General features: G+C 39.8%; 1 protein-coding gene across 2 annotated transcripts in view; it reads right to left on the bottom strand.

Annotated features, from left to right (window-relative positions):
• The window catches only part of epc1a (enhancer of polycomb homolog 1 (Drosophila) a), a 38,740-nt gene extending 12,784 nt beyond the window's left edge, over window positions 1–25,956 (bottom strand). Inside the window, exons 1-8 of one of the 2 annotated variants that reach the window (XM_037756756.1) lie at window positions 25,672–25,956; window positions 23,554–23,677; window positions 6,700–6,859; window positions 4,445–4,590; window positions 3,699–3,905; window positions 3,225–3,373; window positions 1,862–2,015; window positions 49–207 (exon numbers count right to left, since the gene is read on the bottom strand). In XM_037756756.1, the coding sequence (XP_037612684.1) occupies window positions 49–207; window positions 1,862–2,015; window positions 3,225–3,373; window positions 3,699–3,905; window positions 4,445–4,590; window positions 6,700–6,799 (915 nt within the window). In that variant the 5' untranslated portion in view covers window positions 6,800–6,859; window positions 23,554–23,677; window positions 25,672–25,956. Of the gene's footprint in view, window positions 1–48; window positions 208–1,861; window positions 2,016–3,224; window positions 3,374–3,698; window positions 3,906–4,444; window positions 4,591–6,699; window positions 6,860–18,523; window positions 19,140–23,553; window positions 23,678–25,671 lie in introns of those variants that run through there. The other variant, XM_037756755.1, reaches the window with a different exon arrangement.
• Between the last annotated feature and the right edge of the window lie 202 nt (window positions 25,957–26,158).

The raw sequence follows: 26,158 nt of genomic DNA, 5'->3' as shown, positions 1-26,158 counted from the left end.
CACCGCAACAAAATCAACTCGCACTCGTCGGATATTAAATCCTGTTACCTGTGAGAAGGGTTCTTCGTCTGAGCTGGGGAAATCGTACTGGTTGAGGTCCTTGGGATTGAACACCGAGGGCCCTGAATGTTGAGGCGCTGACAGAGGAGGGATCTTGGGTTTCTTTTCGTATTTCCTTTTGGGTCGTACTGCCTCCGTCTTCTCCGGCTGTGATGAGGGAAAGGGAAACCGTGCTTAATGTTTATACTACAGTCTGCGGGATCAAAAAGGCATTTCAAGATGCAAAGCAGTGCTGCTGTTTGGTGGCAGCCTAGTGTTGGTGGTCTATGCACAGGCGAGGAGTGCGTGTAGAAAAACAACCGTGAGTAAAAGAGGCATTGATATGCAGATGGCAGCGTGCGCCAGATGCTGCTGCCGAGCCAGATGGCTGCCCCTCCCCTCCTCAATCCACCCCGTGCCACCGTTCACCCCAACTTCCCCTGTGGGACGACCCCTCCCTGTCTGAACAGACTCCAACTCTACTAGGATTAGTCAGATCCTATTCAGTCCTTAGACGTAGGGGACAAAGCAAACAGAGAGGCAGGGACTCCGTGGCGTAGAACTGCTGTGTCAAATCAACGGAAGGAGTGAGGGTTAGAGTGATGAGGGAGGAGGGGGGGCACATTAAACCAAAAATGAGCGTCTGTAAACAAAAGGGAAAAGTCAACCAGCTGGTAGAGGAAAAGGGAGCGGAAAAAAGGGGGAAATAGTTGTCTCCCTGCGGGGCGGGGGGGAGGGTTGTTGGTCACTGGCGCTAATGAAGTTATAATGAGAAGAGGTGACACAGAGTTCACGATACTGCTGTGTAATGAAGTGCTACATTGTCGGAGCATATGGCAACTTAGCTTTACATTAAATGTTTTGGAGTTTGAAGGAGTCAGCACTTATAGTTTGTTCCCTACCGCCTCAATGACACAACTTTGATGAACAGAGTGAACCATATACCCCTTTCCCACCAAAATGACTAATCTTTGGTGATTGTTGGAACACTAACAAAGATGAGTTTTATTTTGTTTCTCTATGTCAAGCTTGAATGAAGTGTGTTTTACGGCAATCGGCGACGTAAAATTCCTGTTTTTCTGACTGGAGTCTGGTGGCTTTGAGGACAGCATATTAATTGTATGTTACTAAATTATAATAACTGTCCAAATCCATATTGAATTTATTTATGATATATTCATTTGGGGCGAAACAAATTAGCGTGTCCACCCGGGTGTCACGTTTCTGTCGCTGCCGATCGGAGCTGGAGCCGATAAATACCCGTGACTACTGCAGAGTCATTTGTCCCAGGAATGAATGACGAATGTAACCTCTCCCACTAAAGATAAATCCCAGATGTTAGTGGGTGTTAGGTGGGTGTTTTGTCTAGTCTGTCAAGTCTTTTGGCTGAGGGCTACCAAAGAGTCTGGTAAAACCAATTCCTCTAATTCTTGTTATCTTTTGGAAAATAAATGGGCATTAGAATTTTTTTTTCTTCTCTCAAATCTGCATCGTAAATGGTGGAGTTTACAGTATCAAAAATCAGTTACGTACTCCCAGTGTGGCAATTAATTATAATTAATTCATAGAGAGTTCCCATTTTAAATTAATGTACCTTTTCAACAATGAAAATGTCAAGATCTCCTTTGAGTTCAATGTGAAGTACAGTAAACTGCATTGTACATCTCCTCACTTCAGCCATCATTGATGTGTGAATTGATTCGAAGTGAAGGAGAAATGTGAAGTCAATATCATCTCATCAAGAGCCGGAAAGGGTTCCCATTCTGCTCCTGACATTATTAGAAGGAAGCCAGTGTTGCGTTGTGAATGCTGATGGCCTTACTTTCTTGTAGTCCTTCATGTCCATGTGGTCCTGGTGTCTGTACTGGTTACTGCTGGACTGGGGAATGATGGGGATGGTGTAGACGGGCTTCACCAGAGCTCGCTGTGCAAGGGCCTCTGCCATCACCTCACTGCCAAAGTCTGTCATTGTGTTCCTGGAGGACAGACAGAAAAGGGGTAAAGGGGCAACAGTATTAGAGATGTTCATATAGTATTGTAGCCTAATTCATACTGCAATATTCAGCAACATGATTACTAATTAATGCATAATCGTCAACACCATACAGCCGCGGCCAACAGACAAAGGAACCTCAAACTTCAGTGCATAGAAAAAGCCCATCCACACTACTGTCAGACTACACACACTTTGCAGTACACCTGGGTCACTCTACGGCGGCGTAATATCATGAAGTGGGCCGGAGAAGAAGCTATCTATTGAGAATAGAGCGGTCCCAATCTGGGGGTGAACCCTGGCAGTGATGCGCAGGCAGAAACCAGGCCGGGATAACCAGAGGAAATTGAAATGTCACTACAAATCAAAAGCACTTCAAGGAGAAGGGTCCAATTTAAGCTCACACTGACAGCTGCTTTCAGAGCAAATTCATTCCGTTCGCATGTCATGTTTAGATGGATCACAAAGACTCCGCTGGGGAAACAAAAGAACGATTCAAAGTGGAGCTTGGAAAAGAAAAAAAACCCCACAAAATAACACAAACATGTAGTCTAGTGTACTTCCTAACAGACTGGGAAAAAGATTCTAGCAGCCACAGAGAAGTCAATAAGCTAATTTGCTTATGACACTACTGAATAAAACAGGGTGAACTTTAAATTGATAATGCATGCAAAACAGTGTACATAACTGTGCCCCCAATTAACACGAGCAGCGAAGCCTGACTTTACAGAAAATACGTGGTCGACTCTTGACACCATCAATCTTGTGTCCTAATGGCCTCTACTTGGCGAGTAAACAAAAGCCTAATCAAACATGAAGGTTAACCACATAAGCCACCCAAAACGCCGCGTGTAGTAAAAGGTCTGACGCCGTCACCTTCTCAGCTTTCAGGAGATAAACAATTAGTGTTAAAACCTTATCAGAAAGCGTTCCCAAAGCGCCGCTGCAGAGAACGAGAGCGCAGCTGCATGACACGATATTGTCCAAAAGAATTTATCTGTTCATGAACATCTGTCATCTAATCGGACAAGCGAAGCATGCATTTATCATACTGCATCATAAATCTCTGTGAAAAAAAGGCCTCCTAATAGCAGCTACTTGCCTAACAAGGTAGTTGATGCAGTGCAGACAACCCTAACAACCACTTCCAAAACTCTCTCCGGGCCAATTTTGCCTCGCTGGTCTTTTTTACCTCTTTTCCACAATCTCCAGCGTGAGGTGCAGCAGTTCCCTCTTGCTCTTTTCCCTCCTCTTGATCATCTCCAGGATGGTGACAGCTCGGCTCAGGTCCCTGCGCAGCTTCAGCATCTTCTCGTACGATGCCTCGTCATTCTTTCGGTTCTGAAAATGGCACAGCGGTAATTCAGACACAAAGCCAAAAAGTGTTCCCGTTTATACTGAAACTTTTTCAACTGTTTTTAAAACTTTGATTTTAGGGTTTATTATATAACTATGAATAACTTCCCTCCCACAAAGATCAGAGATCAGAGGCACTGCTCTTTGGCGGCTAATTGTCCCACAATGGGTTAAAACAACACCATTGCTCTTTAAGATAAAAGGACAATTTTCAAATACCAGGCTACCGAGAAGCCATAATATGCATGCAACATATCCAACAGCACAACTTCTTCCATTTGCCTCTTTCTCCTGGCCACAGATTTCCTACCTTCCTGGTCTGCATCTTCTCCGTCCGTCGACGGAAGGCCACATAGGGGTCGCTGGTGCTAGAGCCATCCCTCTTCTCCTGCTTCACGTTGGGGATGAGGGAGCCACCCTTGCAGGTTTTCCTCTTGCGGCTCCAGTAGTCGAACACTTCCTTGATCAGCTCGTCGTCCTCCTTCAGCAGCAGCTTGGCCTCCTGGAGACTGACGAGCTGCGGAGAGACCCGAGTCGGTGCAAAAGGTCAGAGCCACAGAACTGTGACAATAAATTTAACAAGCACATCCGTGTGTTGCATGTATAATAAAGACATCATAAACTACACAAGAGAGAAACCGGGTGTTTTAAACAAGCTGCAGTCATTTCAGACAGCTGTAAACACTACAAAACATTGCTTTTTGGGGTTGAGCAGTGTGGTGGAGTCGTGTTGCCTTCAGGCACACGTCATAAACTCATACCACTAAGTTTGACAGTTGCAAGAATTTAAGTAGCCTACTTATTAGTCAGAGATGACAAGAACGCCATGCAGTAGCTTGGAGTAGAAAATGCAGAAGCTTTTTGTAACTATTAAAGAAACAAAAGGACTACACCTCTCAAATGACTTACTTACAGGGTAAGAACCAGTGCTTTATTCACTAAAGCACAATCTGACTCAGTGGGCTTATTTATTCTGTGTTAAAGTAAAGCCAGAGATGTGTTTGTGCAAATACCATGCAAACCCGTATTATCCCCCCCACACAGACTGACAAATACCTGCTGTCCACTGCCTTTCTCCAGTCGGTCTATCATTTCCTCAAACTGCAGGGCTGTGATTTCCATTTTCTTCTTCAGCTTATTCACAAAGGTCTCATCCTCTGAATCTAGGTCGTAGTCTGGCTGCTCTGTATCCAAACTGAAAGCTGTGAGATGGAGAAGAGTCGGTTACTGAAGAGACGGAACACAGACACATTAACTCAAAGGCATTGCCAGGAACAGGAGCGCCTGAACTAGACACGACATCGCTTCTGTAAACACTGTCTGAGCAGGCTGCACTGTGCAAGAACTTGATGACTTATTAAATAATCATGACAGATTGAAGAATATTAAGCACATTTTATTACTCAGTGGGAAAAGCAACACTTTTAAACTTGCAAAGACAATTTATTAATTTTCCTGAGAATCTGGAGCATGTGTTGGATTAGATTGTCAGATGGACTAGGGGAACGTAAATCAAAATGAGTGTTTCAAGAGCAAATGTGATCCAGTAAAGTGAAATAATGCCATGTTATGATTCCATAATGCAACCATGTCTCCTTCAAATGACATTCCCATACAACTAAACTGCATTCTCATTACATTTCGATGGTATTTCCTCCCAGATTACGGTCGCAGTTTTAAACACGCGGTTGTAAATTGAACCAAAACAAAACAAAAATGTAACAAAACTACGTGGTTAGGTTTAGTAAAACATCATGGTTAAAATGAGTTAAAGTTGACTTTCAGTGTCCTGGGTGAAAGTCATGTGTTTGCTTGATCCATCCACCACCCCCGACCTCCTCCCTACGCGGACCATCATTACAAACAGATTTGTGATACGTCACAAACATAATCTACGACAAAATACGTTTCCCTCGAAACGCAATTCACAATGTAGATTCATATTCTGGGAACGTCATTTTTAGGAGACTGCATAATTCAGAGTCATTTGTATTTAGCAACAGTAAGTCAATAAACACAAGCCATGGGGTATGACAAACAGATGCCTTTGTCTTCAAACAACTGCTGCCAAACTTTGTTAAAAAAAAAATAAACACACTATTTATCATGAGAAAGCGCTGTGTTTGTGTTTGATTATGTGTCTTCACCAACTCAATGAAGCAGTGCTTCAGGACAAACACCAGCATCCAGACTGGGAACATTACCAGCTACTTGCTCATAAATATTGCCTGTGGCTACGTTTTTTTTGCCCAACCAGTTAGTCTGGCCAGAATCTCCAGTCATGGCCTGGAGATTCTCCAGACAATAACATAATGGTCTGGTAAAATGTGGAAAGTGGCTGTTTGTTGTAATCCATCAGCTACTGTGACCACTGGATAGAAAAAAACAACAACATATGTTTACTGCAGTGTCACTAGCAGAGCCTAATCAACACATTAACCTGTCAAAACCTGAAGCACTTGGAAAGGTATGCAGCATGCCCCGTATTTAAACTGTTAGATAACAGAAAAACTGAGCTGAAAAATATGTTGTTTTACAATGAAAACGTCTGCTACAGCTTTCCCTCTGATTTACATATTGCTAATTCAAACACAGTGCATCTAATGGCTGCAGTATACAGCTGTTTAATGCCATTCTCTCCAGATGAGGGAACTTCTATAATCATTGTAGGAACCAGAAAACAAAACCACGCTGCAACCGCAGCACAGAGGGACGTGTTAGGCAGCAGATACAGCACTTCTTTCTGGTTGCAAACCTATCATTTCACCAGTGCGAATATACCAAATTAAATTTTGAATGGAGCATGCTTTCAGTGCAATTCTCCTTTCAATCTCCAGCAATAACCTACTGACCCCTAATTTCTATCATCCTGCTTCAACACTTCCAAACATTTTTCTGAAATCACACATCTGCTGTCAGACCCTCCGGGGACAAAAACATTCACAATGTAACACAAGACGCATGTCAAGACATATAAAAATGTCCCTTTCGCACATGAAATCTGCGACCCTGCTGTGTTCAATCACATATGGTAGTGATTTTTTAGTGTCCACACATGACAAATCTATTCATTTTCCAGCATGTGATCTGACATAAATGAAGTCTGCGTATGTAGCAGCCAGTTTGACTGAACTCATAATGACTAACTGCTCCACAAAACCCAAACTTAAATACGCAAATCTGTCAATCAGCAGCGTAAAGCCCTCTGAAACCATCAGACACACGCGGAGCATCCGACAACATCACCACGTGCTCACAGACCACTAACACAGCTAAGAGGATAATCCTGTTGCAAGCGGGCTGCTACTCACGCTGTATGTGAATAAGCTGCTTTGGCATCTTGAACTCCCCGGGGTAGAGGGACTCGTAGTGCGTGATGTTGCGCTCTGCCTCGGGGACGGGGATAACCATGTTGTCCCGCTTCTCGCCATATACCTGCTGCGCCGAGATGGCCCGCTGGAGATGATGCTCCTGGAAGAGAGAAAGAAAACAGCTGTTTACAATAGACTCTCTGCCACTTAGACTTTTTTTTTTAGTTGTACACTGTTCTTTTTAGAGCTGCAATGATTAATTGATTAGTTTTCACCTATTAAATTAATCGCCAACTATTTTGATAATTGATTAATGAGTTTGAGTAATTTTTTAAGGGGAAAAAAAAGTCTAAATTCTCTGATTCCAACTTCTTAAATGTGAATATTTTCTGGTTTCTTTAGTCCTCTTTGACAGTAAAATGAATATCTTTGAGTTGTGGACAAAACAAAACATTTGACGACGTCATCTTGGGCTTTGGGAAACATTTATCAACACTTTTCAACATTTTATAGATCAAACTAATTGATTAATCAAGAAAATAATCGTTAGTTGCAGCCCTAGTTCTTTTTCTCCCAGAGACATGCTCACACTAGCAGGGCAAAGTAAATATCAGATTTATCAACCAGTAGACCAAAAACAGTTTTACATAAATATCGCTTCATGACATGGATATGCATCGACAAAATAACGTATACTGGTGTGTAATGGGAATAAAAATGAGCAAGATTGATTTAGTTGGTGAACACATCTCTCTCTTTCAACATGTCGGGAAGGAGGCTAAATAACGCTCCAAAGTTGGGCTAAATTTTAGCCAGGAAAAAATGGCATGGCCAATTTCAAAGACCTCAAGATATGTGGAAACAACAAACGTCTCTTTCAGGGAGGATTAACAACCACAAAACAACCAGATATTCCAGATTACCAATATTAAAGTACTGGATTTAACAGCACAGGCTTGTGGGTTAATTAATGCGGTTTGCAGCAGAGGATCTTGAGGTCATTCCACTCGAGCCTCAGCACAATCACAAATGACATCTCACATTAGGAGAGATTACAATCTCAAACTCTCATTAAACTTGCAGGATAGATTATTAACCCCATATGTTGCAGGAGTTATGGGGAGATAGTTGTACAATGTTTAAAAATATATAAATGAAAAAAATACAAGAATTTCCTTTTTTGGTTTTGTTGTTTACACTGGTATTAATCCTAAAGCATGTAATGGGTATTAGCTGCTGGCCATTATCCAAAAACAAAGCATTTTCTAAACAGGATAGGGCCTCCGCAGTCACGAATCATCCTAAATCCTTTTCAATTCCTTTTACAGATTATCTTCTATTTTTTTCTGGCAATTCCTGGCTCTTATTTTTCAACCTTATCTCTAATCATTTGTCGAGGCTTGTCTAACCAGGCAGAACATACTATTTGTCATAGTATTTATACCATCACAGTTCTCAATGCTGTATCTCAAGAGAAATGAGTCACTAGTAGAAGGATTGTGTAGGATTTGGGGTGCTGAGCAGGGTCTCTCTGAAATACAAGGAGTATCAGCGAGTGCATTGGTGTGTCAATCCAATACGAGATTCAGTCAGTGTTGCTGTACTTCAAAGCGTGTACTCTCTCAGGCAAAGACGTCATTGCGAGGCCCCGCACAGGTAACACTACTACAACAACAACAGTGACTCATTGTTTTCATATTTTCTGCAAACTCCCAGCTAGAGCCAGTCACAAAGTTAGTCGGAAAAGAAATCTGTCCAAAAATTTTACAAATGCACATTCTGAGCCTTTGGGATCGTAGATGAAAATACCTGCAAGTTTTCTTTTTCCAGCAGCAAAACTGCTACTCTAACTAACTTGGCAGCACAAGCAAGGATGTTGGCAAATGAGCCACATAGTTTGACTCTTGAACTCCGCAAGCACAGAATGTTTTTACATTATTTAGTCTGAGAGTCACCAAAAAAATGTGCTGCTAAGAAGAATCCCACACAAACATTAATCACATACTGTCGAAAATATGTCTGAATAACATATTAGCGATGGGTCTTCACATACACCCTTATTATTGAATGACTCCAATACAAACAGACTTATTTTAATAACATCTGCATCATGTACACTGCAGCTTATTACAAATGTATGCTCACTCTGTACTGCACAATCTTTGCAGGCCTTTCTCTCAGCGGTTGATGCAACAGATGGCCAATACAGTCAAACTGACTGAGGCCCATCTTGCTCTAACAAGTACTTTAACAGGGCTCCTACTCATTTTACACATTACACACTTTTTTTTCACAGCCACAGTTTCTTGGGTGGATTTCGAGATATGGGTCAGTGTTCAAGGACATACCAATTGTGGCTGGCAAATGTGACCGGGCGACGAAACCACGTCTGTGCATGGCTAATTTTCATTACCCAAAAAACGTTTTTCCGTTTTAGACACTTCCACACTTGCGTGGGAGTTTTTTAAGTGGTTAGGGCCTTAAAGTATAATCCAGAGCCATGAGGAGCTCTGCGTGGAGTAACAGGAGAACCATATCAGAGCTGTGAGCTGGCATGAAAGGACACAGCATGTGTCCAGAGCTGAACCATCTGCCCCTGGTAAGCTTTATCAACGAGCCGTGCGTTGAACACTTTCTCTACGACCAATGCACAAAGAAAAACAGCTTATTGCGTCAGCCAGACCATTGTTAAGTTCGCCATGAGAACCTTGGGACTAAAGTGAAAGTGTTCACCCGAGAGGTTTCAGGCCACATCCATCACCCGCTGCCTGGTTGTTAGTGGCTCTAAATGGGTTTGGGATGTAAACATGCCACAAACAAACTGCCTTCTATTCACAAATCACTAGTAATTTGTCACTGACGTTAAGCTGGCGTGTTACATTAAACACGACTGAAATTGGCATGTTCACACACGCAAATCACAGATTTTGGACCCAAAAAAAGTGCTGTATTTGGCTTTGATTGTTGCAATGTGTGCAGACAGTCCAGCCAAGCTTGTTGAAACTATTGCATAGTCTTGTTCGCTGCCCACAAATACACAACCACCTGCAATAAGCCACCAGTTTTGTGTCCTCCTACATTTAACAACCCCTTGGTCTAAAACTGCAGAGGCTGTGGTTCTCCGTCCCCACATCGCAGCTACTCTCAACTTTAAATTTAACAAAATCTGAACACACAGTTGAGTTGCAATAACGTTCTTGCAATTGCCTCAGCTCTTAATAACAGTTTGACAGCTGAGAACAAAGTAAAAATCTATTTAATTTGGAGCACACTTCCAGCCTTAACCAATGAGTGCAAGCAAAAGCTACTGTAAATCTATGTTGAAGGGAGTTTTGAAATAGAGAAACATTTGAATTAAACTTTTTAATGACATGTCCGTATAGAGCTGGGTATCGGTACCTTTAAGGTACCGAGGTACCAAGTTGTATCAAAACTTCTCCAGTCAAACAATACCTGCAATCGATTCTTTTTGTGCCCAGATCTAGGCAACCACGGCGAGCGTTCTTCGATTCGATTCGATTGGCCCTCTACCACAGCAGCTACAACCCATACAGATAGAATTGCCTGCCTGCACACGGCTTCGAACACGGAGATTTCTGAGCCGACAGCAAGCAGCTAACGGTGTTTACAATGCTAACAAACGGCAACAAGTGCTGACAGAGCTAACAGTTAACGTGGGGGGCAACCGGAGGGTGGCTGTTAAGGTTCTGGGACAACACGGTCCCGCAACCGTGTGTCGGGGGACGGCATTATCAGCGCTAACCGCTGTATGAGCGCTCTGCAGTGCGGCGCCGATTAACAAGCCAGTGGGACACACACACAGCTTCCATTCACATGATGGGTATCAAATGAAGTACTGTTATCAGTATCACTTTAAAGATACTAGTATTGGTACTGATATTGTGATTTTTTAAATGACACCCAGCCCTAGTACATATCATGGTAAGTGCTAACACAAAAACAATGTCCATAAAGTTTCTTACAAGTAGAGATGAAAATGTGTACATAAATATAATAACTCTGTTTTAGCTTAATCACACTAAAACATGCAACCATTCACACTTCAATTCACACCTATGGGCTGTCTCCAATTCAGCTCACTTCAGACTGTGGGAGGAAACCAGAGCATCCGGAGGAAACCAACCATTTTTTAAAAAGTCTAAATGTAAAATATGTTTCTTCCAGACATCCATAAATATTGTATGCACCATTACTCAGCGACAGCCACCTGGCATGGTTGTGTGGCCAGTAGTTACAGGGCTCTGATGACAAACAGACGCTGGCAAACACAAGGACAGACTACTGTTTCGTCAAGGAGTTGCTAGCCGAGATGACATGACCTTATGTAAACTCTCCGAACCAATGCTTAACCAACACGGCGCTGGGTTTGTTCCCTCGTGTAACTTGTCAAACACATCCTCAAATCTCGCCCTCTCTGAACCCCCACTGTCTGACATGCTGATGAACCCTGAGCTTTGCAAGTTAAGGAACCTGCATAAAGAGTGAGCGTAAGGAACCAATTAAACCTGAGCCTGGCCCAGCCTCGCCTTTGCACGCCTCTGTGGAGGATATCAGCTTGGCAGATTGCAGCAGGCTACCCTGAGCTGCCTCAGACTTAAAGATATCCTGATCTTTCGCAGCTGTGATCCTCACAACCGAGGTTCACAGCCTGGGATTTCCTCTGTTGAGGAATAGGGCGAGTAGGGATAAAAGGGCTTTTGAGAATGGCACATAGGCAAAAGTAACATAGGTATTTATAGGACCTCTTGAAGCTGTTTGTTTTAATCAAAATTTAAAGTTGACATGTCTTTACTGAATGTTGTTTCTGGCATAATTTCGAAAAGTTTGTCCACACTGAAAAATTATCTTTATTCTAGATCTTCTCACACAAATAAACAATGAGAAGAGGCAAGAATAGATCAATCCCACTACTCTTATTGATACTTCTGATCAGTTTGGTACTTAGTTTATATTTAAAATATAACTAAATATTTTTAGAGCAGCAGCAGTCATGTTTACAACAGCAGAGTCACTATATAAACTCAATAAACTCTCCTCTGTTTGCTGATGTGAGTCACTGCCTGCAGGTACCGCTGGTAAATAGAGGAGTGGCTGCTTTGGCTCAGCCAGCAGCTAAGTTTACAAGAATATGCCAGATTTTAAGATACGCGGCAAACTAAGCTACACAGTTAGACTACATAGAGACAGCTTTTGTTTTAGGTTGTTTGCAACAATTTGCTATAGCCGAGGTAGCGCGCTGTGGTTGTGTAAAACAGGGCCGCGGTGGAAGAGAGACTGCAGACAGAGCCAATTTAAATATTGCTTTTCTACATGCTTATTTATGCTTGTTGTATTGATAAGATACAGTGTTGGCTTTTTACTCGCAAAGGTTTTATTGCACTTACTTAAGAGTTATGAGCGTAGTTGGAGGAGCTCAGCCCCGACACAGAGAACAGAAGAGATGCTGCAGCGTGATAATAAATGACACTAAAACATTAAGAAGTACTGATACAAGAACCAGTAATGTTGAAGCTTATCAACACTACGGTCTTGAATAATTTAACCCCCAGGGCTCGTTTAAATACGGGGTTTGCCATCCCTAGGGAAGAGTTCAAGGACACTTTAAGAGAAAACACCACTGCACATTATTTCTGTCCTGTTAATGGACACACAGTGGGCACAAATACTGAAAACCCCTCAGTCACAGCGTAGTAGTAGTAGTAGTCCTCTGCTTCTCACCCCAGAAAATAAACTAATATCGAGCCTCCAGTTCTCTTGTTCTTTCTACACAAAATGTTCTGGGACTGTGGAGACTTCACAGCGGCAGTGCCGCTTTCTGTCACGGCCACAGATGCAGATAGAAGAGAGACAAATGAAAATCTATTTTTCACAGCACCACGCGTTCCTTCCATTAAATGTTCCCAAGAAAAATAGATGACTCCAACAAAAGTTGCCATGGCAACAAAAGTGTGGCCTCCAGCAGGTGTTTTCAGCTCATGCCGAACTAGAGGAAGGCAATGAAGTCTTGGGGAAAATGCAATCTGCTCAGTGAGTCAAGGCATATACACCCCATTTAAAAAATATCCACAAAGCACAGCAATGCATGCAATGAAACAAGCAGGCAGCCAAAAAAACAAGACAGGCTACCACTAAATTCCTTCCCATCTAAGTAAACTCAACACGATTGAGGTTTTACAACATCTATAATTCAAAGGAGAAACAACATTGCCCTTAATAAACTACCGCAAAACACCATTATGACAGCATCTAAGTTGCAAGACATGCAACACATGTTGTTGGTGGTGTAGAAGAGCTATACAACCGTAATGAGGGTGTGTTTCTTCAAAAGCTCATGTGGTCATCGTGGCAAGTTCTCTTTATTTTGAGTACTAAGACAACTTTTATAATTTATGACACCTTGACACGCAACGCTCCTCAGACTCGATGAATCTCTGCATTTCTAACTATCAGTGCAAATGTAACAATAACAGACTCCCTGATTAGGTGATGGGACAAAATGTTCCTGTTGGCCACCGTCATGGTGATGTACACTAACTCTACTGCTTCTGCAAACTGCAATGTACTGTCGCACTGAAATACAAAGCTTTAAAACAGAACATATACTCATGTGATGTCTGTTAAAAAAAGCCACAGTGGAGCACAGCAGGTGAATTGTTTTTATGCCGTGCAGGAGATTGTGCGAGGACAGATTATTAGTGAATGAAGTGCCATATTTCCGGTTCCATTGCAACTAATGATGGCGCACAAATAGTGCTTTTAGAGGTTAATTATTTCTGGCAGGTTTGACGCCATGAATGCTGATGAGGCAGACGCACAAAGACACTTATTTTGGTGATTCAAATGAGCCAAAAAAAGACGTCCATCAGCTACGATTCAGCTTATCACTGACTCCAGATGTATTCTTTCCAGCATCAAACTGTATATCCTGATAAACTGCAAACAGAACTGGCGGGTTACAAACATATATTCCTTCCTATGTGTGCACGTCGTCAAAGCTACATCACCACGCATGTTTACTTGCTTCTTAAATAGACAATATTCTCAGGTCAGTGTGTGGTCACTCAGCCAGCTCGGCACAGCAAGACTCCATTGTTGCTGGACAGGATGTGGGTCAGGGAGCTAAGCCATGCACAGCCTTGTAGTAAAACTGTCCTCTTTATCTCCACCGTCACTCTGTTATGTAATGCCGCTGTGTGTATGTGTACAGTAGGTGGGGGGGAGGGCCGGCAGGAGGGGGCAGGATTTCTGCTGACTTCGCGGGCTCCCGTATGTGCTCTCCTAGTGTTTGTGTCTGCTGAGGCATCTCGGCGGCATAGAGGGGCTCTCCTGCTGACGAAGGGACAGAGAGCGGGGTCGAAAGGGGTAATAAACACCAGCTAATACGCTAGGCATTTATGCTTTCTTTCTTTCCAGCTATTAACTAACAACAATATCCATCCATAAATAATCTAACTATTTAAAAGCAGTTCAGGTAGGTTAGTTGGAGAGCCTATTCTACAGTGTGGACAATGAATGAGTGACCCTGTTTGACTTGTGCTTATGGCTATATCTGAGCTATCGCCAACCTGACCTAGTTTAGTCCTGTAATATTCTTTCACATGTTGATTATTTGCACATTTACTACCTCAATTATTTTGTAACTAAAAAACGGAACATTTTAACTTGCACACATTGCTAATGTATACAGTATGTTATTGTACACTTGCTAATGTATATAGTGGGTTATTCTATGTTTATAATTTAGATTTTGTATGCTAGTTGTAGTAGTCTGGTATATCTATAGTGTATTCTGATATTCCTTATATTTTGTATTCTATGGATATATTCCTCTAGTGTTTACATGTACATTTAAAGTACTGTTCCTGTATGTGCATTACCTGGATAACCTGCTGCTGTAACACAATTAACTTCCCAATTTGGGATCAATAAAGTACATCTATCTGTGGTTTAAAAGTTGTGGCTTTACATAATCTGTCTACAAGCTCAATGCAAATCATTTCTATATTTAAACAAGACTTACGTGTGAGTATGACACAAGAGTAAACAAACTAGGATAGTCGTAGACGAGAGAGTGAACAAGCCAAAACAAATATTAGACAATCTAAATATAGAGAAAAAAAAGACCTTATCAGTATTTAAACTATAGCTCTTAGTGGCAATCAAAGCATCCATGACGGTTATAAAGGACATTCTGCATGACAGCAAAATATAGTCACTAAACTCACAACTGTTTACAAACCACACTAAAAGAAGCACTTTAAACATGGCTACACCAATCCAGACTGCTATCTTGTTGTGTGCCCAGTGACCAAAACATGTGCTCAAAACACGAACGCAGCTTCCTCTCTCTAGGATAACACTATCATCACCATACCATGTTATATATATTTGTTTAGTGTGATATACCGCTGGCTCTTAGTGGCAATCAAAGCATCCATGAAGGTTATTAAGAACATTGTGCATGGCAATTGTAACACATTACGCAGAAATGTGTACAACTGTTTACAAACCACACTGAAAGAAGCACTTTAAATATGGTCATACCAACCCAAACTGCTATCTAGTTGTGTGCCCAGTGACCAACACATGTGTCATGCTGAAAACACGAATGCAGCTTCCTCTCTAGGACAACACATGTGTACACATTACAAAATAAATTCACTGTTTACAAACCACACACTGAAAGAAGCACTTTAAATATGGCTACACCAATCCAGACTGCTATCTTGTTGTGTGCCCAGTGACCAAAACATGTGCTCAAAACACTAATGCAGCTTCCTCTCTATAGGATAACACTATCATCGCCATACCACGTTATATATATAGAAAAAAAAACACCTTATCAGTATTTAAACTACAGCTCTTAGTGGCAATCAAAGCATCCATGAAGGTTATAATGAACATTCTGCATGGCAACTGTAACACATGTGTACAGATTACAAAATAAATTAACTTCAACTCACAACTGTTTACAAACCACACACTGAAAGAAGCACTTTAAACGTGGCTATACCAATCCAGACTGCTATCTTGTTGTGTGCCCAGTGACCAAAACATGTGTCTTGCACAAAACACTAATGCAGCATCCTCTCTAGGATAACACTATCAATGTGAATTATGTTCTTTTGTTTCAGAAAGAAAGAATATGACACAAAAGTAAACAAACTAGTAATAGTCAAGAGAGTCAACAAGCTCAAACAGATATTAGACAATCTAAATATAGGAAAAAAAACACCTTATCAGTAATTAAACTAAAGCTCTTTGTGGCAATCAAAGCATCCATGAAGGTTATAAAGAAATGTGTGCACATTTCAAAATAAAAGCACAACTATTTACAAACCACACACTGAAAAAAGCACTTTAAACATGGCTACACCAATCCACTATCTTGTTGTGTGCCCAGTGACCAAAACATGTGCTCAGTAATTAAACTATAGCTCTTAGTGGCAATCAAAGCATCCATGAAGGTTATAAAGAATATTCTGCATGACAACTGTAACACATTACAAAATAAATTCAACACAGGTGCTGAAAACACGAATGCATCTTCCTCCCTAGGATAACACATGTACACATTACAAAATAAAAGCACAACTGTTTACACTGAAAGAAGCACTTTAAGCATGGCTACACCAACCCAGACTGCTATCTTGTTGACCAAAACGGGTGCTCAAAACACAAATGCATCTTCCTCTCTATAGGATAACACTATCAATGTGAATTATGTTCCTTTGTTTCAGAAGGAAAGAACATGACACAAGAGTAAACAAACTAGTAATAGTCAAGAGAGTCAACAAGCTAAAAACAAATATTAGACTATCTAAATATAGGGAAAAAAAACACCTTATCAGTAATTAAACTAAAGCTCTTTGTGGCAATCAAAGCATCCATGAAGGTTATAAAGAAATGTGTGCACATTTCAAAATAAAAGCACAACTGTTTACAAACCACACACTGAAAAAACAGGTGCTCAGTAATTAAACTATAGCTCTTAGTGGCAATCAAAGCATCCATGAAGGTTATAAAGAGCATTCTGCATTGCAACTGTAACACATGTGTACAGATTACAAAATAAATTCACTTCAACTCACAACTGTTTACAAACCACACTGAAAGAAGCACTTTAAATATTGCTACACCAACCCAGACTGCTATCTTGTTGACCAAAACAGGTGCTCAAAACACAAATGCATCTTCCTCTCTATAGTATAACACTATCATCACCATACCATGTTATATATATAGAAAAACCCCACCTTATCAGTAATTAAACTATAGCTCTTAGTGGCAATCAAAGCATCCATGAAGGTTATAAAGAAATGTGTGCACATTTCAAAATAAAAGCACAACTGTTTACACTTGAAGCATGGCTACATCAACCCAGACTGCTATCTAGTTGACCAAAACAGGTGCTCAAAACACAAATGCATCCTCCTCTCTATAGGATAACACTATCATCACCATACCATGTTATATATATAGAAAAAATCCACCTTATCAGTAATTAAACTATAGCTCTTAGTGGCAATCAAAGCATCCATGAAGGTTATAAAGAAATGTGTGCACATTTCAAAATAAAAGCACAACTGTTTACACTGAAAGAAGCACTTTAAATATTGCTACATCAACCCAGACTGCTATCTTGTTGACCAAAACAGGTGCTCAAAACACAAATGCATCCTCCTCTCTATAGGATAACACTATCATCACCATACCATGTTATGTATATAGAAAAAACCCACCTTATCAGTAATTAAACTATAGCTCTTAGTGGCAATCAAAGCATCCATGAAGGTTCTAAAGAAATGTGTGCACATTTCAAAATAAAAGCACAACTGTTTACAAACCACACTGAAAGAAGCACTTGAAGCATGGCTACACCAACCCAGACTGCTATCTAGTTGACCAAAACAGGTGCTCAAAACACAAATGCATCCTCCTCTCTATAGGATAACACTATCATCGCCATACCATGTTATATATATAGAAAAAACCCACCTTATCAGTAATTAAACTATAGCTCTTAGTGGCAATCAAAGCATCCATGAAGGTTCTAAAGAAATGTGTGCACATTTCAAAATAAAAGCACAACTGTTTACAAACCACACTGAAAGAAGCACTTGAAGCATGGCTACACCAACCCAGACTGCTATCTAGTTGACCAAAACAGGTGCTCAAAACACAAATGCATCCTCCCCTCTATAGGATAACACTATCATCGCCATACCATGCATGTGAAAACCCATAAAGCTCCCTGTGCACACTGTGCAATCCTGCAGGATCTGCAGGATCTCTCTCTCTCTGCAGCCAGGCAGTGTGTGCAGCACACATGGCAGAGCTGGAGCTGTCAACACCTAGCTGTCAAACAACCCAGGGCTGTAGGAGTGTGTCTCACTGTCTCCCCCTGGCATTTGTTCACTGAAAGTACACCCCGTCCGAGAGAGAGAGGAGGAGGCCCATCTACTCTGCCTTTATACCCGAAGAGAAAGTCAACAAAATGGTGGAGCAGAAACAAGTCACGTGACTTTCTTTGTGCTTTCTGGTGCAATTTCAAGCAAAACAACACACAGAAACACGGCTCACTAACACAATACCAAACCCTTGAGACGTTACGGTCACATAAGTGGTGGATAATGGCGGTTATCTTCAGTATTCGTCGAGATCCGTCGTGTGTATGAGAAAAGATTATGGCCGCCATTTTGCACCGAGCCTTGCGCAGGCAGCAAGAGGAGCCTCGGAGGGATGGTGGAAACACGGCCGAGAAACATCCACAATGAGGCGGGCACGCAGTGAAACAACATACCGATTCCTCCTCTTTCTCCATCCCGGTGGGCATCTGCGGCACCGCCCGGTTGATGGAGGCATACTCGTGCAGGTCCGGTAGATCCTCGCAGCGGAAGACGGGTAGAGGCTTACTAGCATCCAGCGCCCGAGCCCGAAACGACAACTTACTCATTGTTTTTATATTAAAAGATGCAGCATATATTCAAATCTGCTAGGAATAACAGCAGGAACGCCTCGAGTTCTCATGGAGGAAGCGTTTTGAAGAGTCAAACCGGTGGATTGAGGTGTAAAGTAGGGGGTCCGAACAGAGCCCGAGCAGGCCCGAGTTCGGTCGCTCTCTGTCGGATTCTTTTTCTCGCAGGCTCCGCTGTTCCCTCCTCCGGTTCAATACGCCATGGCCAACATGGCGGACATTACAAACTCATGCAGCTCTCGCAGCTTCAGATCCGAGAAGCGGCCCAACCCCCTCGATCACACAAACAGCCATTCCCACGCAGTTTCGCACGCGTGCGCGCTCGCGAGACCCTTGGGGTACTTGGTGGTGGTGGTGGTGGGGGGGGGGAGGAGGAGGAGGAGGAGGTAGCGTAGCAACGGTGGGGGTGAGAGATGCTGGATGCTGATGAAGAGGATGTGAACTTCCCAGGCTCGGGATGTTCTCATCCTGTAATACGACAGGGATGATGATGATGATGCTGACGTATACAAGAGGACAGATTTATTCTGTATGAAATAAAAAAAAAAAAATGCATGTATGAAGCAGATAAAAACAATATTGAACACATCTGGAATAATTCATTCTAAACTCATATTATTTCACAGAAAATCATTCTTTTGACCATATCTATTATTTATTTTGCAGCAATAAAAGAAAAAAAAAAAAAAAAATAATAAATAAGATTATTTTTTTTAACCTTAAAAAGGACACAATTTCTAACTTCCGTATCGTGTTAAAATTAATGTGCAACCAAAAATAGGACGCCTGTTCTGCCCATTAGATTACATTATTATTATTTTTTGCAGCAATAAAAGAAAAAGAAAAACTGTCGCACTACAGCAATAAAATACATTATATTTCCAGGTAAAAACACAATCACCTAATTATGTTAGTTAGATTTCGATTTATTCTCTATGAAAAAAAAATCAACAGGAATTACAGTTGAAATGTAAATTTTTTGAATGCAGCAACAAATTGGTCAAAACTTAAACAGGAATTAAGATTCCTGTATAAAATGTATATAAACAGTCAATATCGATCTGATCCGGTATCGATATCGGTGCATCCCTAATTCTGAGATATTTTATTTGAGATGCTGGATGCTGATGAAGAGGATGAGAACTTCCCAGGCTCGGGATGTTCTCATCCTGTAATACGACAGGGATGATGATGATGATGCTGATGTATGTACGAGGACAGATTTATTCTCTATGATGAAAAAATAAAAAATAATATTTTTTTTGCAATATTTGAGAAAATAATGTTGAACTATGAAAACAAGAGAATATGTATGAAGCAGATAAAAACAATAATGTTGAACACATCTGGAATAAATCATTCTAAACTCATATTATTTCACAGAAAATAATTCTTTTGACCATATCTATTTTTTTTTTTTTTACAGCAATAAAAGAAAAAGAAAAACTGTCGCCACACAGCAATAAAATACATTGTTTCCAGGTAAAAACACAATCACCTAATTATGTTAGATTAGATTTTTGATTTATTCTCTATAAAAAAAAAATGAAGCAATATTTGAGAAAAAAAAAATATTTTTTTCACAGCAATATAAGGGAAAGGGAATTATGACCTGATTATAAATATTATATTTAAATAATCACAATTAAGTTTTTATGCAAATAACCACTACAGATGGCAATAACAAACTACAGTACAGTAGTGTGTAGGCTACAGTACCCTCCCACCCCCCAAAAACAGGGCTCCCCTGGAAGCTACGGTGTCATTTGAACACTGTAATTTACCATGTATAGAATGTTTTTCATGTAAATTATATTGAACATTGAATTACATCAGATCTAAAATGTTATTCCTTCATTTAGCGCATAGATTTTAAAAGTGGCAGATACAATTTCTGAGTGGCAGACAAAAAAAAAATACTTACCTGCCACAGTGGCAGGCAGTGAAAAAAGTTAATTTTAGACCATGTGAATATCTAGAACTATAACTAAATATGTATAAAGCAGATAAAAACAATGTTGAACACATCTGGAATAAATCATTCTAAACTCATATTATTTCACAGAAAATCCTTCTTTTGACCATATCTATTATTTATTTTGCAGCAATAAAAGAAAAAGGAAAAACTGTCACACTACAGCAATAAAACACATTATATTTCCAGGTAAAAACACAATCACATATGGTTTTGTTAGATTTTTTTTTTTTAACCTTGAAAGGTCACAATTTCAAACTTCCGTCTCGTGTGTTGAAATTAATGTGCAACCAAAAATAGGACACCTGTTCTGCCCGGTAGATTAAATTATTTTGCAGGTAGCGCCACCCTGTGGTACAAGCACCAACATACTACAATTCTCCACTATTATTACAAGTGAACTGTATCTGCTAAACAGGGTTAAAGCTAGAAAAGTGGGGAAACATTCACATCCCCTACAACTGTGTTGCCATCAATATATATATTTGTTATACAAAAATACAAAATATTGTGTTTACTCACATACTATGCATGCACCTGCAGAGACTGGACACAACAAATAGAATATCTCATAATTAGGGATGCACCAATAACGATACCGGTTTGATATTGACTCTATGTTTATATACATTTTATATTGGAATTTTAATTCCTGTTTAAGTTTTGACCAATTTGTTGCTGCATTAAAAAACTTCACATTTCAACTGTTAATTTTGAAAAAAAATTACCAAGTTGCTGGAGTACGACTTATTATTTTATTAATAAATAACAATTCAGTAAATGTATATCTATGTATTTATTTATTAGGAAAGCAATTTTTAAGTCGAGTCTGATGCTGTCTTACACATAAAAGAATGATCTTGGTCACTTCCACCCAGTGAGGCATACATCTTCTTCATTAAACACCGGTATCGGATCGGTACTCGGTATCAGCCGATACCCAAAGCCCAGGGATCGCTATCGGTATCGGGACTGAAAAAATTGGATCGGTGCATCCCTACTCATTATAAAATGGTTGGGCAGTAAAATCCAATTTAGTAAAGCTATGTAATGTTGGTTTAGGGATGAATTATTCATTGTCTCAAGCAGTGCTGGAGAGGAGTACACCCTGCAAACTGAAAGTATGCCATGCTTATAATTAAGAAATTGATAAAATTAAGATTGGCAATATGGCAAAAGCTATACAAATACAGCCAGGAAGAAAATACTGAAGTTGACTTATTCTTGAAGTTAATTAACAGTCCAAAACAAACACTCTTTACCTAAAATTACTGATACTCTTATGTAATTTTTGACAATGTGCCTGGCCATAAACAATAAAAAATAGTACGCTGTGGTGTTGTAATTGTTTGTAATGGTCGGTATATGATGTTATGACCAAAACAAACGCAGGATAGATCCATGGATTCACGCTTTGTCAAGCAAACAGAAATCAAGATACACTCAGACAGACAACATTGTTTAATTTGTCAACTGCCAACAAGTGTTGCTTCATCCCAGTGTAGCTTCATCTTCTTGTTCGTAACTGTCAGATGTGGAAACCAGCACAGTCTTCTGGCTGCTGCAGCACAAAAGCTTGGAGGGTGGGCAAACTGTGCATCCTGACAGGTCCCCCTGCACATTACTGACGTACTGCGATGTTATTTACATTTGATCACCTGTTAGATGAGACATGTCGTGCCTTTTCCACTGACGACATACTGCAGCTGTCTGGATGTTTGTTTAAATCAAACAACTCTCAGTTACTGCACACAAATCAGTCACCGACTTCCAAAGCTGATCATTTCTGAAATGCTGAAGGCAATGTGTTTGGCACAAATGATCAGACTACTTTCTAAGTCAACAAAATGATACGCCTCATCCATTTTTAATATGTAGGCCAACAGCTGCTGAACATTTCAACACAAGGTTTAATGTTTATGTTTGATTTAAATGTGTCCCAAAAGAGTGGCTTGCATAAAGAATGGATATGTGGTTACTCAGCATATGGTACTCAACACTGGCCCAAAGACAGACAGAGAGGTATATAGGACTGCAACTAACGATTATTTTCATTGTCGATTAACCTGTCAGTTATTTCTCAATTAATCGATTAGTCGTTTGGTCTATAAAATGTCAGAAAGGTGAAAAATGGTCGATCAGTGTTTCCCAAAGCCCAAGATGACGTCTCTTGTTTTGTTCACAACTCAAAGATATTCAGTTTACTGTCATAGAGGAGTAAAGAAACCAGAATATATTCACATTTAAGAAGCTGAAATCAGAAAATTTGGACTTTTTTTCTTAAAAGAAATTACTCAAAACCAATTAATCGATTGTCAAAATTGTTGCCGATTAATTTAATAGTTGACAACTAATCAATTAATCGTTGCAGCTGTAGAGGTATACACACAGAAGTGCATTAACTGTAACTCCTTGCTTCAGATGTAAGAGTGTAAAGCCTAGTTAATAATCCTATTATTAAGTATTTTCAGTAAGAATCAATATGGAAACTCAAGGAAGCCTCTATACAGATGTTTCAAAGTATAATATCTGCATTCTCAGGCATTACCAACTATCATACTGTTTGCACACAACACCTGTCTACACACAAACAATAGTTTGTGTATAACATCATTAGATATATTCATGATTACAACACATCTGTGGGTAACGTTTGACACTGCAATACATATGTCTAACACCAGATGAACTGTGCAAACACCAATTCACTGCATATGCAATACTGAGAAATAAGAAATGAGTGTGCAGACATTTTTAAGGTGGGCATTGAACACAGCCCTGATCTTAGCTACATTGTGATACACAGGGGTACAATATATGCAAATATACATATTTTATAGTCAAACCAAATGAGAAAGATAAAAAAAGAAATGCAAATAACCTGTAGGGGTTGGTGAGAATTCCTGCAGGCATGAGTGAATGATACAGATGTGGGAGGCTGACATCATAATAATCATCATCCATTTGGGAACAATAGGCTCACAGCTGTACACCATAATGGAGACCTGTGAAACAGAGAGATGCATGAAAGACAGACTAATAATCAGTCTAATCTATTTAAAATACATGATTTATTAGCCACAGAAGATGCACCATGTCTCAGCAATTGTTGTCACATTTCTGTATTTTCCTTCTCTATTGGGCATTAATTACATCATGCTTTTAATTACATCACACTAGCTGCTGAACCATAATCATGGCACCTGCACTTTATGATCCTTTTATTTGTCTATATTTTAATTTGAATGTTTTTATGTTTGCTTTTACTGCCAAGAGTTGCTCAACTGTTTTTCGTTGTTTTCCATGACAATGACAATAAAGTCTCTATTCTATTCTATCCTAAACTGAAATATGTGGGATCACTGTGGGATACAATATGGAGCTAGATTTTGAAAATATGCACAACACACACCCACACTAGCATTCTCAAGTTCCTATTTGCTCTTTTTCCAATTCCAATTTCCTTTAGTCTTTAATAATGTAGAACAAGTTGTGTTGCTACAACACCACCACAGAGTGCAAGAAAGACAGACTAATATAAAACAGTCTAATCTATTTAAAATACATGATTAATATGATTTATTAGCCACAGAAGATGCACCATATCTCAGCAAATTGTTGTCACATTTCTGTATTTTCCTTCTCTATTGGGCATTAATTACATCATAAATTGAAATATGTGGGATCACTGTGGGACACAATATGATATGATGCGATTTCCTTTAGTCTTTAATAATGTAGAATAAGTTTTGTTGCTACAACACCACCACAGAGGGCAAGAAAGACAGACTAATATAAAAATACATCAGTCTAATCTATTTAAAATACATGATTACTATGATGTATTAGCCACAGAAGATGCACCATGTATCAGCAAATTGTTGTCTGTATTTTCCTTCTCTATTGGGCATTAATTACATCATAAGCTGAAACATGTGGGATCACTGTGGGATACAATATGGAGCTAGATTTTGAAAATAATATTAATAATAATAATAAAAATAAATGAATAATGTTGAACAAGTTTTGTTGCTACAACAGCACCACAGTGCACACATTAGTGCAAAAACCCATATATGACAGAGAGATGCAAGAAAGACAGACTAATATAAAACAGTCTAATCTATTTAATAAATACATGATTAATATGATTTATTAGCAACAGAAGATGCACCATGTCTCAGCAAATTGTTGTCACATATCTGTATCTCCCTATTTAAAAATGCATGATTAATAAAAATGCATGATTAATTTTATTAAATAAATAAAAATACATGATTAATATGATTTTATTAGCCACCATGAGATGCACCATGTCTCAGCAAATTGTTGTCACATGATGTATTTTCCTTCTCTATTGAGCAATAATTACATCATAAACTGAAATATGTGTAAATATGTAATATGTAAACATATAACATATATATGTAACATGTAAATATGTAAATAGCCTGTTAATTTGTATTAATGACAATAAAGTAAAAAAAAAAAAAGGAAAATATGTATAACACACACCTACACTAGCATTCTCAAGTTCCCATTTGCTCTTTTTCCAATTCACATTTCCTTTAGTCTTTAGTAATGTAGAACAAGTTTTGTTGCTTCAACACCACAGAGTGCACATTAGTGCAGAAACCCACATATGGAAGAGTAGAGTGGTAAATAAAAGAGGACACGACAGAAAAAAAGACATATCTTCTGTGCAAATGTGCACGACAACCATGCACCACCATGCAGCCGATTGCAAAGCAGCTTTTGAAGCCCAAAGATCAGACATCAGACAGCTGTGTTTGCATAAGGAACAGAGACACTGAGGCTAGCTGACAGGGCTGCTAACATTAGCTTAGCCTCAGTTTACCCTGAACCCTGCGCCATTTAGCAGCCAGCTAACACTTTCATTTCAACTCGCAACTAACTTGTGTGTTATTAAAAGGCTTCCCACTCGATTCCCACGGAGACAACAGAAAGAAAACTAGCTTGAGAAGGAGTTTCAACTTACCTGCTGCTATTAGAGCCACAGGAGAGGATGATGAAGATGATGATGGCTCTTCTTCTTCTGGTTGTCATGCTAGCCTCGATGCTAACGCTGGTTAGCTCCCTGCAGGACGCCTCTCAGAGGGATTTATTAAATGTTATTTGTGTTATAAAAGTGAGGTTAACTCGCTGTAGAGAGGAGGATGGATGCAGAAAGCCACGGTGGAGGAAGTGTTATATCCTGTCGGTGATGGTAAACTTGGATAGTTCGCTAAAAGGTTACTTCGACTAAAAGAAAAGAGATCCAAACTGACCACAGAGCCACTTTGCAGGCGGGTTGTGATTGGAGGGGGAAGAAAACCAATCACCTGTAGAGAGCTCGGGGAGGATGAGCTCACTGGTATTAGCCCACCCACTAATAATAACAATAATGCATGTAATAATAATAATAATAATACATATAATAATAATAATAATAATAATAATAATAATACATATAATAATAATAATAA

This window comes from Sebastes umbrosus, chromosome 21 (assembly GCF_015220745.1).
Source record: "Sebastes umbrosus isolate fSebUmb1 chromosome 21, fSebUmb1.pri, whole genome shotgun sequence".
Lineage (NCBI taxonomy): Eukaryota > Metazoa > Chordata > Actinopteri > Perciformes > Sebastidae > Sebastes > Sebastes umbrosus.
Note: the sequence above shows the minus strand (reverse complement) of the source record. Positions and strands in the feature narration are given on the sequence as shown.